The sequence below is a fragment of the Tigriopus californicus genome, chromosome 1 (assembly GCF_007210705.1).
Source record: "Tigriopus californicus strain San Diego chromosome 1, Tcal_SD_v2.1, whole genome shotgun sequence".
Taxonomy (NCBI): Eukaryota; Metazoa; Arthropoda; class Copepoda; order Harpacticoida; family Harpacticidae; genus Tigriopus; species Tigriopus californicus.
The window spans coordinates 16250836-16269857 of NC_081440.1; the positions used below are offsets into that span (position 1 = coordinate 16250836).

At 43.9% G+C, this 19022-nt stretch overlaps 1 protein-coding gene across 1 annotated transcript in view; it reads right to left on the reverse strand.

The window, feature by feature from the left end:
• Nucleotides 1-19022, reverse strand: part of LOC131889570 (uncharacterized) — a gene marked incomplete in the record, with an annotated part of 67810 nt that overhangs the window by 16023 nt on the left and 32765 nt on the right. The window contains 2 exon segments of the mRNA XM_059238704.1: nucleotides 4166-4441; nucleotides 6927-6990. Of these exon segments, the coding sequence (XP_059094687.1) occupies nucleotides 4166-4441; nucleotides 6927-6990 (340 nt within the window).

Here is a 19022-nt window from a genome sequence, read left to right on the forward strand (position 1 = left end):
CTACTAACACTACTACTACTACTACTACTACCACCACCATCATCATCACCGCGGCCTGTCCAATGAACTACTTCTGTATGTATCTAACTCGTCAGAGAGAGACCGACCGACCGACAGAAATCGCCCTGGTCCTTCATTTGTGTATAAACTACCTCTTGACTACTATTAGTGCCACCTTTTCTTCGCTTTACTGCGAAATGTCGTCCTGATAACGAGGAGGAAATATGAAGACCCAGGTCTCTTTCTCTCTTTCTCCCTTCATTCCCTTGGAGGTTCAAATCATGCCCATTATCCGCGAAGTACGCGTAAATCAGGTTGGCCAACAACGAAGGGAGGTCGTCTTGTGTACGGCACACACGATCTTCATTCCAAGTTTCACANAAAATGTACGGATGGAGGGATGATACCCATCTATTGATTGCACTTCCCGCTCTTGGGCAGGCTGGTGGCTGATGGCTGGTGGCCGATGCATTTGCTTATCACTCAGTGGCAAGTGGTGAGCAGCACTCGGCGTGACCAGAGGCTCTTTCAATGAAGACCTTTTTTCCAGTTTGTGTCTTTACGATGGACGAGTTGTGGACAGCCAATGGCAAATGGCCAGAATGACTCGCAAGAATTTCTCCCAACTTAACTACCACCTTATTTGTAGGGATGTACAACGTTCAGCGTCCACTGTTCAGTAGGACGTGCGGGTGTGCCACGGCCATTAACCAGACGAGCTAGTATTGCATGCATTCCAAGCAATTCATTTCAAAATGGTGATCCCTCCAACTTGGAACTGCGTTGGAGAATCCAAGGCAAAATTGATCTCAGGACCAATAACCAGCCTCATCAATCCCTGAGACTAAACAATGGAAAAAGTGAATGGGAACGTGAGAGAAAGAGAGAGAGTTTAAGTAAGCACGGTACGATTCAGCCAATAAATACGTCAACTATTGGTGACATGAAATCGAACTTGAATGCAACTACGAAACCCGACACATATCTCTCAAAACTCGTGTCAAACACGTATCTATTAACATAGGCAGCATACACCGGTGAGCGGAGAATTGAACTTTTTGATTTAAAAGAACCACAGGAAAGCTGAACAATTGACAATCAATTTTATTTCGAGACCCCTGTCACGGTCGCCAGGAGTAGCGAAAAAGAGCGATAGCAATGATTCTCAATCCATTGCGAAGCCATGAAACATGCATGCGTCACATTCCACAATCAGGCAAGACAACAAGTCGAGTGTTCAGGCCTACCAGTTAGGAAGGGTTGACCAGAAAACTTCTACGGGTATGGAGCTTCAGAGCTTTATGAAATCACTGATCAAATGCATCACCCCAAAAATGTCCTTGATCATCCAGTTGAAGCATTTTCTCCAACATTGTTCTCGCCTCTAACCTCAAAATTGACGGTAAAAACCCCATTTCAACCTGGTTGCATTTAAATTCATTTTTATTCAATTGCTGACCCAAACCTGGAAACTCTCGTTCGAGAGGCCCATCTGCACTTAGGCCTAATCAATTGTCACTCGAAGAAGGGGAGAGGTGATGACTTTGGTTCTCATCCATCCCATCCAACCAACCAGCCAGCCATCACACTCACGCACATTTGGAGTGGTGGGAAACACGCATGGGCGGGCAAAATTGCCAGTCATTCCGAGTGATTGGTCATTTGTAAGCGAGCCCATTCATCATGACGAGGCACAATAGCCGTCGGTTATCTTCCGAGTGCTTTCGAGGCCTCTTTTGTTCTGGACCGTTGCCGCTGTCTTCGCCACGCTACGCCGACTGACCAAGTTGAAAGCGGCAGAGAGCATCATTCTAAGAAACAGGACGAGCTTCATTTCATACATACATTGAGAGTCAGCATCCAAGTTCAGTCTGAGATGAACCTTGGCCTTGTCTTGGCTTTGGGGCCTTGGCAAATGTCTAACACTGAGGGGATCTTTTATTCTCCGTCTACTTTTTTTTTATTAGCCCTGTATAGAGAATAGGAGAGGCAATTCCGAGGAATGGCGGGCGAAGGAATTGCCAAGATGGAAGCGAGGAGATCTGCCAGCAGAGTCATAAAATCCTTTCAGGCTATTACAGACCATGACTGGGCATATTTCTGAACTCTTATCTTCTGCAAATGAGAAAATGATTCCGGATCACTCGGCTCGCATTCCCAACATTTTAGCACAGAGGAAACCAACGAAGGACCCGCTCTCGATGGTTTGGTGTAGTGGTCTCATTTTGACACTGCCAGAGAAAATGTAAATTATTAGCCAGCGGGAACGCGGGCAACTGTACGTCTACTTATCCAACCCCCGTTCAAGCGTTTCTGGCAGTAATCACGAGTAACATAATTACAGTGCCATTTTTTCTGCTGAATCATGTCTGGGTCAAAATGAGCTATTTCCAGTTGTACCGCAAACTACAATACGCTTCAGTGCAGCATAGTTCATCCGCATGGGGTGGAGGGTGATCCAGGAGACAATGACAAATGCTTGGGCGCGAGCGTTGTTGAGGAACACGCATGTGGCTCAACTCAAGTTCATTGGGAGAAATCTCTTTACAGGAAGATAAATGCGAAACAAACATACGTCCAATGAATCGCCGGAAAAAAATGCTGACTGACTCTCTTTCTCTCTAAGCCAAACATCTTCTTGGGCGACGTCTGAAAAGGGACAGATTTTTCTCTCCCTCAAAATCGGTAGTCACTCAAACAAAACCCGGAAACACTACAGAACCTGGCAATAAAGTTGGTTACCAAATGAGAGAAAGAAAGAGAGGGAAGGGGGGGGCGAGATTCTTCGCGTTCACGTCAGTATCTCAACCTTATTGGCAACGAGTGCTTGCGATGATTTTTCCTGAGTCATGCTCCTCTCACTCTACTGGATACTTCTGAAATAAGGCTGCGACTACTTAACACCCAATTGCAATTCGAGAACTGCAATGGACTATTCTAAGAAAATTCGAAGCTCTGCCAACACTGACACTCGCCGTCACCTCCAATTCAGCAACGGCAAACCGGATTCACTTTCGTTTTGTAACATGTAACATCAAGATAAAAAAAGGAACGATGCCCTCTCGAATGGATCTCGCTAATGCAGCTTCCAACTTCTACAATGATCCACTGCCTCGCTTTACATTAATGAAAAAATTCATCTTCATGGCGGTGGATGGAACCTTTTTCCATCGTTTATAAGCGCAGCCTTACAAGCTTCTGTTGGAGTAGTTCATCAACTTGACTTCAGCAAAGGAAGTATGTTGGCAATCCATGTAATTTGCACTTGTAAGCAGAATGTCAATTTTGAACCATTTCACCAAATCAAAACAGTTTTTAAAGTGATTGGAACCTCTTTTTTATATTTGCTTTTTTGGGGAATCAATCAGAGGTCGTTTCCTTAAACCTTGCGACCGGTCTGAAGATTGTCTTACATCAACATCCTTTTTAACGTACACACAATTTACTTCCCATTTGACCTAACCTAAAATGAACCGAACCACGTTGTCAGGCTCGAATCTTGCGATTATTCTGACAAGTATTTTGAAGTGGTTGAGAAATGGAGACTCAGCACCCTGGGTCTGTATCTTCAGCCGACTCCGACCTTCTCAATTCATTCAATCGTGATTTTTCTCATCCTCAACCGGAAGCTCAAAGCAAAAAAATAAAGAAAAAGTTGGGACTTGAATGGCAAAATCTAGACGTCGGGAAAATCGTGTTCCACTCTCTCTGATGTGTTAGCCTACGACGATGTGTATGTGAGGAAGGGCATGCGCAAAAACCTTGGAACAAGCGCCAGCCTTGTTCCACCCACCGAATAATGGACCGCCTTAGGGTCGAGGTCAGAAAAGTGCTGAATCATGGCCCTCCTCTATTTGCTCTATTTGCTCTTTCGCGAGCCAGCCAAAGGGCACAAACTGACACGACGAGGAGTACGTACCTACGTACCTCGTATGTCTGATTTGGAGTCAATCAAGTACTATTCGTTGTTAAAGTACAAATTGCTCGAGATGTTAGTCCGACGGTTGCTGAGCAAGAGATTATGCGCTCAAATTTCGTTTCCGTTTCTTTCCTACAGTCATGTTGTTTGTTCATTGAAGTCATTCTACGTTCACAAAAGAGTGCCTTTCTAAATGAGTTGATTCAGACATGGAGATTCGAAGAGACAATGGTTGGAACCACTTACCGATTGTTCAAACTTGCCATCCCCCGCCCAAGGGGTGGCGGCTGAGGGCGGGTCATTGGAGAGGGATGGAACCGAGGGTTCGTTGTTGGGACCACGAGGCGAGGCCACTGTCTGCGTGTTGCTGGGAATTGGATGAGCGGAGGCATTAGGCCCAGAGGCATTGGGCCCGGAGGCCGTTGTGAGAGGAGCGGAATTATTCCGAGATCGGGGTGAGGATTCCAGTGAGGATCCAGCACTGGACAAAAATCCGTTCGTGGCTGGAGGGAATTCGGTTTTCTGAAAGCAACGAGGCATGTTTTCAACGCTCTAGTTCAATAATCAATTGTGCTTGGGTTTTGTATTGAAAAGTCGGACAAATAGCCTGGCACGAAATTGAAAATTGGGATGTGTACGAATTCATATGAGCGATCTAAATGCGACGCAATTTTGAAGCCAGGACGTGATCATTGCGGGAATGAGTACCATTGTTTTATTTATAACAAATGAATTAGTTGGCATGAAACTTACAACAATGAAAATCTGAATGCAGACATGAAAGAGTAGTTCGTTTTAACCGACGATAATTGCCTATTATGTGAGGAATAACTCAATAAAAACTGAAGACTCCTCCATGACTCGGTTCACACTTAGTGATGATGTTACTTTTAGCACAAGAGGGCGTCTTTCACCGCTAAACGGTATATGCTATATGGCTAGTACATCATGAAATTATACCATATGCTCTTCATAAATGATAAAAGCTCAAATTTGAACGTAATGGACTAATGAACTAAATATCCAACTGCACAGAAAAAAAACAACACACACGCGGACACCTATTACAAAACCTTCTGAAAGGTCAATAGGTCTTTGATTGGGCCAAAGAGACTTGACCTTGCGTGTACGTAAAATGCCGTAGAGTGGAAGCATCTGATCAATGAAGTATTTTAAGGAAGTAGCTCCAAATTCGATAAACCTTAAGTTCATAGGTTGCCTCAAGATGAAGCCCAGAACGTATAAGAACTAAGGTGTGCAGCCAGGGTTGACAAGGCTAGACGTCAAGGCCGACCCTTCTCTTTGAATATTAGATATCCAAATTTGTCCTCGTTATTCAATGTACGCTACTTTATGGCGCAAGATCCACCAGTTTCGCGCACACGGTTTTCGAGGACCTAAAGTGAGGTAAGAAAACTGAATTCGAATTTCTTGCAGTTTCAAACAAGGTTATATCAAGCAAAATAGAAACTTACAAGAGGAGTCTTACAATGGCATTGGGTAAGGAACAGTTGTAGGGATACCTTAATTCCAGCTTTCTATACTTTAGAGAATGCTGTTTTTAAGACCTAACTTTCGATGTTTTACTTCGTCAGTCTCTTATTTAAGGCTGTCTTCGAAAGTGTTGAGGCAGCATCATTGCTGAACCTTAGAGTACTTAATGATCATGAAGTAATCCATGTCTGAACTTAAATATGGAGGTGCTTGATGTTCACCAATCATGTTAAATTGCTCTTTCCTGAACAATGAGCCATATTACCTTGGTCACAAAATTCTCTCATTGGTGTCTATGAAGTCATCCAAGCGGTGGGTCTTTTTGCACGGAACTAGCTCAATCCTAATCTCGCTGTTTGTGGCCTCACACATCTTGTCCTAACTATAATACAGCCTTAATGATGACCACCTTTGGCCCAAAATATTTTCTTTACCAGGAATACATCATCCTGGATTTGTTTTTGTTTTTCTCGAAGGATGATGATGATTCGGCTAAACAATTTGCTTAACATTTTGACACATACCATGAGAATCCTGTTTTTTTGTGGCCTTAAAGCTAATTTAGACTTCCTATCACAAGATGTATTTAGTTTAGTAGAAGTTTCCTCGATCGCAAAATATTTCTTTTGGGCTGGGGCAAAGTGACCAAAAAAGCTCCGTTTTTTGTCCACGAAGAAAAGGACATATCCCGGACGTCCCATTCTTGAGCTAATTGAGGACTTTAAAGTACTTCCTAAGGCCTTTCCATGCGCAATATTTGTCTATACATGTGTGGTAGATACTATGAAGCATTTCCTTATCGCAAGGGTGTCTCTATTATACCATGGTTTATGGTGAGCCTGGAGAAGTCTCCTATAAAAATATAAAGCTTTCGATTAATTTTGTCAGATTTAAGAGTTAAGATTCTTGCCAGATTTGTGGGAAATTTCCACGAGTTGTGGAATACATCTCTTATCTTTTTGTATTGATTTTGATGATCCAATCAAAGTTTGGGCTCACTTTATTTGGATTCAGCCTGCAGGATACAGGATGGCTCAGCAATTCACTTTCCTTTATAATGTTCATGGGCTTGTACTCGTTTTGAGACAACAAGTAGGTGATGAAAATGGATAAATATGACTTGGTTGAAATGAAGGATCAGCCATCACGCTCATTTTAGTTGAGTTCAAAATTCAGTACGCCTACTGTATACACCATAGCGTCCCGCCGGAAGAAGAGTTCCATAGTCATATGTAAGTCCAGTCCTTGAGGCGGGTATGTGAAGAAAGTGAATTAATAATGGAGCATTTGTTTTCGTACTACAAAAGAATCATCGTTTTACTGGTCCCCACAGTATAAAATAGGCTTTTTGTTTTGTCCATATTTGTAGAAAAAAATTGTCCAACGAACGGTCACTTGGAATCGGCGAATTCAGACGGACTTTTTGAGTGTTAAATCAAGCACAGGATGGCCGTGGATAAACGTGGCATATTTTATGGATCAACCTCGGAGTCGCATGCATGGCTGTACTTACTTGGTCCGCATTGGGTTTGAAACTCGAGGTGGCTGAGGCCTGAGAGGCAGTTTTCAAAGCTTGACTGTCCTGGAAATCAGATCGGAATAAGAATAACGAGGAGGTTGTTTATATGACATTCCACTCTTTCCGCGCACTCACGAGCACTCTTTGGACGGAGCAAAATATGAAATTTCGGGCGAGCCCATGCCCCCTCAATGAGCCACTGTGGCCCTTTTGGTCTGTACTGGTCTGTACGTTTTGATTCCCCCTCTTCCCTCCTTTCCCTTCCCGTCTTTCACAAATGATCTGCTCACCATTCAACAGAATAAGGTGGCCAAATCTAGCTCTACAGAAATCGATTGAGCTCTTTCTTCAAGCCTTTAACAACCTTTGAGGTTCGGCTCTCAATAATTTCGACTTCACTATATTCGCGTTTTTTCAAAAGTTACTCACTAACTTTTCTTTTTTTTTTCCTCAAACCAGGTTGGACATTTTCTCGACAAGAAATCTCCAGTCTTCAGACAACTCACGCTCACAGCACCTTATGGCCAATCATAACCAATGAACCCAGAATGGACCAAGACCGACAAGACCGACAACCACTCAATACCGGTCGTGCGTCTATCTCTTTTGGGACGATATAGATTTGGTCACCATGCCAGTGAGTCTCGTCCTCTGTACTCATTCGTCGTCCCCGTTCGTTCGCTCTTTCGGTCTGAGGTCGTTCTACTCATGTGTTTCTTCCTCTTCATGGTAGATACTCGGCTACTAAAGTAGACTCGGCACTCTTCTTGTGCGCCTTGTCGGCCCGAGTGGACTAGCTGTGTAGTTCACAGGCGCAGAAATGGCGGCGCTTGTGATCTACGCGTCCATTTCCAGCTGTAACACCAAGTCCGGCCGCAGTACCCTGCCTGCTTGTTATTGTTGCTGTTACGTTGTCGTTCCTCGGGGTGGTTGGTGCCCTACGCTCACGCCCACTCCCACTTCCAAACCGCGCCGCCGCCGCACCACCATCATCAACAACAACATCATCATCATCTCTCACCAAAACAACCTCAGACAAAGAAGAAGAACTCGACCAGGCTTCCGCCAGACACAGCATCCAATGCATCTCGGAGTATCTCGATCCTCTCGTTATCGCCTCCATCACCTGTCTCATCTTGCGTTGGTCCGAGTGAATCGCATCCTCATCGGCATTGTTCAACTTTTACCCCACGGGTGCCCCGGAGTCAGAGCTCCGACCCGCTTCATGTTGACCAAATCTCAAAAGAAGGCCTTCGTGTTGGCCGTGCGCGATCATGCGGACATTCTCTTTGCCAAGTTCGATCACACCACTGGCATCACCAAGAAACGCAAGGAGTCCATTTGGGAAGCCATCGCCTCTATCTGGTGGGCTTGGGCGCCGAGATCCCGGATTTCAAGATGGTCCGGGACTGCGAGTGGAGCAATGTCAAACGAGCCTCGCTCAAGCGTCACGAACAGGTCAAGAACGGCGAGGAAGGCGTGGTTCTCAAAGAGTGGGATGATATGGTGGTGGATATCGTGCAACGGGTCCAAGGCGGACTTTTGGACGCGCCCTCCAGTAGTTCCAGTTTCCGGGCCTCCTCCGATCAGAAGCCCGTGAAGCTCGAGACTGATCATGAAGGAGGCGGCGGTGGAAACGGAGGCGGAGCGGGTGGCGGCCGCCACGGAAGTCATAACTACAGTGCCGTCAGTTATGGCGGAAATGGTGGTGGAGGTGGAGGCTATGACCAGGATTTGTCCAATAACTCGGATGGAGACGAGACGCAATAACGCGAGTAGCTTTTGGAATCAGTCCTCCTCGAACAGCTACGCTAATCAATGAACACAAGTGAGAGGATACCACCAAACATGATGAAACCATTTCGAAAGATCAAACCAGGGCTAGAGTATTTCCAAAACAAAATCTCCACTCACATCTAGCTAAAAGTCAGAACTATAAATTTGCTGAAAAACCGCACGAAGCCGTTTTGTGGTCAACATTTCGCATTTCTATTTTCAAAGAGGAGGAATAGGAAACAAGGGAAGGCCCTCCGATATCAGTTATCATCTCCGTGTATCTCTCTCTTATTTCAGTTCCGATGGCTCCTAGTCCGGTGAGAGCGACCAGTCCGCACACGCGGTTTCTTCCCCATGAGCCACAATCCCGAGACCTGAGAATCCTAACCAAACGCAAATTGCGGCTCGAATGTCAGCTCCTTCAAATCGATTTGGAACACAAGCGCCAGAAAACCGAGGCCGACAATCAAAAGACTCAGCTCCAGATTCAGAAACTCAAACAGGAGAATGAGCATCTGCTCGCTCAAGCCGCCGAGGTCAAGGCCCGCACGGAGTACTTCTTGATCGCCACCAAACAGATGCGGGAAACCGGACTAATCAACCATGGGCCGAGTAGTCACGCCATGGGTCCACCTCAGCCCCATCCTCATGCCATGAATAATGCACACCCTCATCCGCATCACCAGTCTCCCATCGATGCACACATAACGTCTTTGTCTATGTAGGAGCAGTATTAAATGCTTTTGAAACTTGAAACCGGCATAAGTAAATTAGTTAGTATTAACATCGCAATGTCGGGAATTAAGTCACGCAACCTTTGATATGCATTTGGGGTGTGCAGGAAAGGAACTGAACTCTTTTCCCCAAGTCGAAGGAAACCCAAATCGTTCGGTTTCTTTTTGGGTAAGAGCCGACGACACTTGGAAAATGCCCATTCATTTCACTGGAAGGGGCACCTTATCACAAAGAATGAAAACAAGTGGGAGTGTTGTCATTCAACAGGCTTTGTTTTATTAAGCCACTGAGACCATACATGAGACTTTTTGGTTGTAGAGTAGGTAGGCACAGGGGCCAAACCAACGAACCATTTAAAAGAGTGGATAGGAGGCAAATTCTCAATCAAAGCCCAGCAAACATAATGAAGCAACAGCAATTTCACAGGAAGCATAAGAGACCAATATCGCATCTAAATAGTCTTTAAATACTAATTGATGGGTCCATATTGACTTTGCAGAGTTCATTTGAAAAAAATTTAATTTGCTAGGAGTTGCACCACATCCAAGCTGCTTGTCATGGTTTTGTTTTCTTCAGCAGCCTTTCAACCACAATTTACTAGTGCTGGGGCAAGTCCAGACTCGAGTTCAAGTGAACTCAGAGTCTTTTACTCGATTTTGAAGCAATTGGCAGGACTCAAGTCTTTCAGAAAGGACTGCAGTCCGGCCTCGTCAAAAAACATATTCTGTTTTTTGTTTGAATTTCCTAAGGTTAGGTTAACTCTTTAACTCTTTCAGTAATTGACTAAGTAAGAAAGAAGCCCTTGAATAATGATTTCATTGGTCTAGTTTAGATGATTAAAACCGAGACGAGTCTTTCTGTTTGGCTTAAGTTCAGTAAAAGACTGGAGTCTTTTGCGGGACTTGAGTCCGGACTCGAGTCTTTTGCCGGACTCGAGGGAATGCTCAGAAGTCCTATATACTAGCTTTTCCTAACATTTCCTTGCTTTCGCCCGCTGAACATCTATCAACACCCTGGAATAAAAGTTGATTACTTTTGTTGATCAAATTCCGTCAGGTAAATTGGGCATATTATACAAATCTCTATACATGTCAGACGCTATTCTTTTTAGCGAGATCTCTATCATACTTGATTCCAAACTCTACAAGAGACGAGACAAGAATGATTGGAGGATATTCTATGAATCGATGCGCTAGCTCCAAGAGCATTCTACTCACCAACAAGTTCGACAAGGTCTTTGCATTAAAAAATGATGCGTTTCACTTGTTTTTCTATATTTTCCTGACTCAAAGTTTGTAAAAACACAGTAACCCGTTCATCACTCACTTTCCTTTCAGCGGGTCTTTCTTTGTTTTCTTCAAAAGGTGGCAGTGTGACTAGGACAAATGTTCCGACTAGTGCTGGGGCGAGTCCGGCAAAAGTCGGCCTCGCACAAGTCCGTTGATTTTTTACTTTTTGCCGGACTCGCCGAGTCCGGACTCAAGTCTTTTACTCGTCAATTCTAGCAAAAAAAACTCGTCTTGCAAAATTCTAAGAAAAATGAAGTTTTTTTTAGCAAGTTCTGACCCGAGTCCGGCCGATTCCTCCAAAATCGAGTAAAAGACTCGAATGCACTCGGACTCGAGTCCGGACTCGCCCCAGCACTAGTTCCGACAAGCGTGCCCATTCCGAGCTTGCTCGCCAAGACAATCAATCGTCAAAGGGTTGTCTAGTTCGAGAGTTCATGAAGGGTGTATAAAATGGAAAGCTGACCAAAACTGCTAAGGGTTAGGCTGATAACAAGCAATTTTAAAACACGGCATGTCTATGAACAATGAGCCATTTTTTGACATTAACATTTTGTGTGATTGAGCATTTCTCTTTGAGCTACTAAAGTGGCTAATCGAATACCGTGTTGCTCTCGAGAAAAGGTAGCCCTTTTTCTTTAGTTCGGCATGACGAGACATCTGCAATCTGTAATCAAGACAAGCCTAGAGACATATATCGACTATTTTATTTGATATGCTATCTTTATGAGAGCCTTATGAAAAATCATGTGATGACAATTGCTCCTCGTCTAAGCTCAAAATAAACACCCCTTCCGACAATCTTGGTACATTTGGATATTATAATCATCTTGAATAAGAAGGGTGAAGCATTGTTTGAGCATGTTCCAAATCAATCCAGTCTGAAACGCTCAACAAACGATAGAAATTCACAAAAGCAAGACGTTAAGTTCGGCCTTAAAGAGCTCGAAGGAGACAATTTCGTATTTCATCCATCAAATTCAACCCATTGGGCACAGGTCGAACCAAGAGTGCGATCCCCTTTACAGTAGTAACATGCCCTTAAAGCATGGTGAGTAGATCGGAACAAGCGTTCAAGAAAGCTGTTCTTCGATGAAATTGTCACTCGTAAAATGGTCTTTACAATTGTCATTTCTCAATAAAACAAAACTCTATGACCAAAGAGACCCTTCCTTGGTTGGTTCAGAATCGAGGACACGTGGTTAGAGGGCGCATCACTCTCTACTACTCTATCTCTCATGTTCCGTGCGCCGTACTCGAGACGAGGGTGTATTGGTACTGTAGGTCGTATGTACATAGAACATGGTCTCGAATGCACAAGAGGAGCCAAACGGCAGCTTCTGGCTTATTATTATTATTATTATTATCATCATTATGATCCATTTCCTTTGCACCCTCACTGTACTCCTCGTGTAAGTATCTCGAGAATGTGGTAGGTGCCTTTTTCATATTGACACCCCGAGTGACTGACGTACAAGGAGCAACGCCACTCACACCCTGGACCTCGACGTTTCCTAAGAATTCCCCGTGGAGCATTGAAGGTTAAAGTACGCGAAGACTGCCCAAGCCGAGCGTTTATTCTCGCTTGAGCTGGATTGAGCTGGCCTTGAAGCCTTGGATTACACGTTACCGGGTTTTTGGCAACAAGAGGGAGATAGGCGGGCGGGATCCAGATACCCAGCGGTCTTTGGACAAACAGACATAGACAGCTGAGCACACACGAGAGTCTTTGAATTGAAGATGTGAACACCATATTAAAGGGTCGTCTAACCATAATAATATCGAAGCCCACCACCAACAGCACAAATTCAAGGGAAGCGGCGGATTCGTAAGTTGTTGTACGTAGTAAAGAATAACAGTTGTCGAGGGGAAATTAGAGCGACCACCAATGACTCAATCCAGGCCTATTTGTACTCGAAGTACCAACGGAGTTAACAGCAGGAACTCAAAGAACGCCATTAAATCTGGCCCATTAAGACATGCAAGTAATAATAAAATCTACCCTGAAACAAAATGAACGGTGAATTTTGTTGACAGTTTCATTTTAATGGGAAACTTCTACAAATCACATTTTGAAAGCATTTACTCAGTGAAGTAATCCTAAAAATCCAGCACGTTTCTTCCTCTGCTTTATTGTGCAAGACAAATTGCGAATCCTACCTTACCTATCGTTTGGTAGGACAACTTGCTTAGGAGCAATGGGCTGTTTAGCTTAATGAGTAAATGGACAACTAAGTGGGAACATTCCTCCCTAAGTAAAAGTTAACACGACGAGATATCAATGCATTTATAAGAATGTTTTAGGGATTGTTCATGAAAAGCTCAAGCACTTGAAATGAATCAGTCTCTTCAGCTTAGGCATCTCCTCAACCTTGATTCAGTCTTTTTTATATTCATGCTAAGGTCGGAGGGGCAAACCTCGCCCGGCCTGCGAAACCGGCCATCACATCGTGCAATGTTTTCCGATTGACAATGTCGTGTCCATATCAGATCGGTTCTCCGTCTGGAGATGTGCTTAACGTCTAAATGTTTAAAGGTCGGGGAGGTGAATCGAACAGGGGACCTCTCTCTCACTTCAGAAAACTGCACTAACACCTACACCAACCAAATCTTCTGGCCTGTTTCATTCCATAGATTGAATGAAACCAATACATTGAAGCGTTCAAAAGAAGGGTTCACTCATCATTTCATAAAAAACAATCGGCTTTCTTACAAACAGCGTTGTTTGTTACTTAGTCGCAATTTATCATTTTCTCCTGTGTTTAATGTGACTCCAACACTGGCAGTTGTTCAACAACAAGGGAAAAAATTCTTTGCAATTAGGCTTTGCTACCTATTTCAACACGATCCGAAATTCCAACTCTGCTCAATAACAAATTATGCTCCAATCGAAACTGAGGGCAGTTGCATTGGAAGTGAAAAAAAAACGGATTCATTCGGGACTTATCCAAGGATGGCCACACATGACTTGCACAATGGTGGAGCGATTTTTGATGATTGCAGGCACAAAACGCGCTAGACAGCTATTAAAGCTTCCTCATTTTACGGAACAGGGATCTGATTTCCACCAACCTTCATGTATTTAAAACGTGTGGGCGGTAAATTGTTCTGTTAACAGCCAATGTTACATACACTGAAAGAGATTTACAATCTCAAATTGAAGATGCTACAGGGAAACTAAAACGTCAATTAGGTCACAGTCATGTTTCCCAACCTTAACTGTGCTAATGTTGTTGCTCGTGCATCCTTAAAAATATGTTGACTAAACCTACATTATTTCCTATTGTTTCCTACTAGGCAAACTGGAGCACTATATTTTGAGCTTGCGGAAAACAAGGTTGAATACATATTCCCTGACAACTTATTGACCAACAAGTTTTCTTTTGTTATGCAAATGTACAAATTATCAAAAATGAGACAGTTAAAGGGGCCAATAAAACAAATAGGGATGAATTCGGGCATTTTGTCTGGCACGAGTAAGAATTATGGGTCTGTCCCAAGGAGCCTCCTTACTCTTACAGGCATGGACCAAGTACGTGAATGTGGAGCGACAAAACCAATCCAATCTGATAAACAACCCTAGCGTTGTCATTCTAGAGAAGAATGGGTTTAGGTGACCTTGAAGTAACAAAACAGAGGCAAAACCAGAGTTCACCACGAATTTCGGCGGCAGAACAGTACATAGTAAAGGGGGACTCCGATATCACCATTTTTTCGGCAAATTTTCAACGTCATCATGCTTCAAATTTTATTTCCACAAAACCACAAAAAGGTTAAAAATAAAACTTTGTAAATAATCATCACACATCTTTTGACCAGAATAAAATTACCTATTAAATTCTTGATAAAACCTAGGTGATGATTATTCATTAAGCTTTACTTTTAACCATATTTAGATTGATAAGTTTCGACCTTAAAGTGGTTGAAAAGACATTTTAACCATGTTTAGTTAAGAACAGTTTTTAAGTATGTTTAGGCTCAATTCAATTGAACTTGAAAATGGTGGAAAATCAGGTGGGTACCACCTTGCTGTGGTTGAAATAAAATTTGAACCATGATGAGGATGACAATTTGCCAAAAAAAATAGTGATATTAGAGTCCCTCTTTACCATCTACTCGGAACCTTCATTAACGATGATGATATATTACCAACCAAATAACCAGCCAACCAGCCAGTGGCAAGCAACAGACAAATAATGTGACAATGCTCCAGTTAGTATAAGAGCCAAGTGCATTTTTCCCCTTTCTCAGCGTGGAAATTGGGGTCTGACAGGTTGTTGCTTTTTAAAGTACTCCGTACACTTCATACGATACAGTAATGCACCGACTAACACCGACTAGCTTTTGTTGACGGTGCTGCTGTTGTTGATATTATTATTGTTACTGCACTTGATGCTCGGGAAGTTTTATGAGGAGAGCATGAATCTTGAAATTGGTTTGCGCCATTGACAGCTCGCTGCTAGCCAACGAGTTCTTACGTCGTACAATGCAACCTTCCTCCGCTCTCTCCGCTCTCAGGTACCGAGAGCAAAGAGGGATTCAATCATGAGACACGGGAATTTATTTTCTTTTCCCTTTTCTCCTGGTTTCCGGCTTGCTTTTCTTACGAAGAAGGCAATTGAATTCAAAACCCTGAAAAGTTGCTCTTGTTCTTCATAAAGTTCTTTTTGTTGGATGATATGACAAAATCTTGGCATCATCGGGGTCCTGAGGCCCCGGGGTTTAATTGAGCCAGGACATACTTTTATCAGATTGAACAAGTCGACGAAGACGACGAAGACGACAAAGACGACGACAAGGATAAGGACAACAGACATGAAAAAAAAATGAAAGGCCGAAGAGTGAACAAACGAATGGGATGCGTTCGCCTTCGCTGTCTCAAGTGGTTCCAAACCAGATCGAGGGAACTTTCTTAACACTTGACTTGACGATGACAGAACTTAGGAATGGAGTGGTCCTGGTAATCCGGGCAATAAAAATCTCCTCGCCTGACACGTGTCATCCAACTAAATGTTTGTTGTTTGCCCGTGGGAGGGCCAAAGAGGAAAAAAAAGGAACTTTTTGATGCATCAGCACTCCTACGACCCCCCCTCACCCCAAACTTGGTTCAAGCCGACACAAGCAGAAAACGAAGGAAGATCACATGGGGACTCCTCGATGCCCTCTAGTCGTTCCTTTAGTTTCTCATTGAATTTGGCGCTTCTCAAGGGCCCATGACTTAATCTCCCCAATTGGGCACTTGAGAGGCGGAAACTAATTTGGTCTATATTAGCCCTCCAATGGTAGTCCAAGGGATCAGGGGCGAAAAGTCCCACCAAAAATGGAAAATGAGTCCGACTCTGAAATGCCTTGTCCTCGTCTCAAGACCAGAAAGGGCATTCTTCAAACACAAACGTGGTTGGTTGGTCACCCACCGATTCATCCTCGGCCAAGAAACAGCAGCTTAACAAGTCTCAAGTCTCAAGGAGGAGGAGAGTTGCTCAGCCTTGATGAGCGGGTGAGTGAGCGCTGATTTTGCCACAATGGGAAGGAGCCTTTGGGAGCTGTGTTGCAACTATTATCAAACCAGAGGAGGCGGATAAAGATCGTACGACAACACTAGTCGACTGGCTGGCTGGCTGGAGAGAAATAGCGAAGGAGCGTAGTGCACATGCAAGTTGCAATTTACAATTGACTCGAGCCCAGAATCTGGGCTGGCCTTCAAATGGATTCGAGGAGGCGAATCGGGAAAGACTGGTGAAGCAAGTCAATTCAAGGCAGGCACATTGAAATGTACTGTAAGTATAAGATGACTTGAATGAAAAATTGAAATTACTTTGCACGGCTTTAACTCGTAATAAAAATGGGAAAACGTTTTCCAAAAAAAACACAACAATGTCTTCTTGCTTTAGATACCGAAGTCAACAATGTACCAGAATTGCCATTTAGTTGTTCCCCAGAAATAAGGTCCGCCCCTAATTCTTTTTTTTTTCATTCTCATTCTTTAAAAGTGTCCGTATCGTTCAATCATTTGAGTCAGAAAACTGCGCAAATTTATAGGCCGTTGTTTGATAGTACAAAGTTTAGAGAGAATCTTGCAATTAAGCCCATAACTATAACAACTTAGTTAGTTAGCTGCGTTGTCATTTGGTGTTTTTAGTCAAAGCTAAATTTGGTCCACGAGCAACAGAATTCGATTGAAAAAAAAAAGGAATCTTATTTCGACGGTGAAGTTGCAAAGTTGCGCCAAAATGAGAAAATGAGATATCAGGACACTTGCGGGCGATTGAAGTTAGGTTGTGAATGCATTCTAAAACAGTGTTCAAACCTAATGGTACAACTTAATTTGGCGAGTATTGAAGAGGGTGCGTTTGGTTCGCTTCCGTCTCATTCGCGCTCTTAGCATACGAAATCCATCGTTCAGACTCGTGGCGTGTTGTTAAATTATAGAAAGTTGGTTTTCCTCCGTCTCTTAGGAGGAGGAAATTGCGACAGTGCAAGGTCACCCACTATTAGGTGCACCACCACCGACACTCGAACAACTTTTTCCACTCGGTACTTCAGACCAAGACCACTTGAGCGAGTCTCGTTCAGTTCTTTCTTCTTTTTATTCCCTCATTTCTTGATCTTCTGTCTCATTCACGCAGCTCTCTCTCCTTTTCTCTCTCCCTCCCACCTCCACTGCCAAAGGCTGCTGCGTTCTTGGGTGACTCCAGTGTCTGAATGCAATGCATTTGCAAGTGCATTTTCTACGAGAGGTGACGGCGTGTTCCGCACAATAAATGTAAGTACAGCCCTCGGTGGCACACTCTCCTCCGTCTGTGGACCACTTACTCCGAGCGAACTCTAGGCCTCCCACGTGGAACCTCGAGCCAGAGGAAAAAGCGCGAAGGCCTTCTCCGACGGCGGTCGCTGTTTTAAGCACGCCGTGCGAAAGCGACGTTGGGCACCAGGCCAATTGGACCAAGTCAAGGATTCGCGAGGAGGACCGGGAGACGTCGCACTCAATCTTCAGCCGCGAATCCCAAATCCCAACCCGGGCGGAGACTGAGCCAAGTCCACTGCACCAGAAATGCACTCAACAACACGGGAATACGTACATCCTTGAGCTGGATCCACCGCCTAGACGTGGGCCCAATCGTCAACAAAACAGAGAAATGACTCTCTAAAACTGGGGGAAACCCTGTGTGGCGGTTATACCAATAAGGACTTAGCCAGGACGATCAACCATTTAGCACTCTTTTCCGCGTAAGCCCCATTGTCGGGTGTTTTTTTTTATCAAGGGCGATTCAATGAAATGGGTTCAAGCTGGAAAAAACAAAAACAAGTGCCCAATCGAAGGAGGTCGTCGTCGTCGCTTTCATTGCTCGAAAGTGTGGAGAAGGGATCAGATTCACTTTTGCACTCGGATGCTCTCAGCCCTGTTTTGAGTGCACTGTGGTGTTTTGCCGGTTTTTATTGGCGACATTCAACGCAAGAGGGCCATAAAATCTCCTCACTACGACTCCTACTACTCCACTCCGTCTCTTTTTGACTCAGGGAAATTGAGACGTCTCAAAAACTCATGAACCTAGCTGGAACTCTCTAAGTACAATAAGTGACGAGAGGACGGCTGGCCTTTTCTTCTACGGATCATTGCTTGGCCAAGTTGGTCCGCATGATTTCCCAAAACATACCAGTCAACCAGTCAACCAGCCCACTGTGAAATCATTAGAGGCGAGTCGGTCTTAATAGATATGAGCACTTCATGTTCCAAGCAACGACCGAGGAGAAACAAGACATATTTAGATAAAATGAGATGGAAAATCATGGCATCCCAATTCCACTGATCAAGACTCGTCAAAGGAAAGTTCAAGAACGTTTAAAGTATTTCTCAAAGTGTTCGATTGGCTTGAGTTGGATTTTGTTTGTCCACTCGCTTTGCTGGTCAAAACTAGAGTAGTAGGCCCGTGGGCCTGTTCCTCGACGGAATACAAAAAGTCAACGGTGTCGTGGCAGCTTTTTTGAAAAGGCCACTTTCTCATTTAAGTTTCTTGAACCTTTCCCTTCGAACTACCAAGTAAATACCAAGCTCGATTTCACGACCAGTTTCGTCGCACGAATGAATCAACAAACAAGTAAAACAAGCGAAACCAAATTGATGAGACAGCCACCCTTCAACAAGGGATCAAACGAGAACTACCCAATGTCAAGGTTACATCTGCTATGAATTATTAAGACCTGTCCCAATTGAATTACTACTCTGCGCTCCGTTTCCGCCGTCTGGAAAACATTGATGTCGTCGGGAACGAACTGTCATGTACTTCTGTGTTCT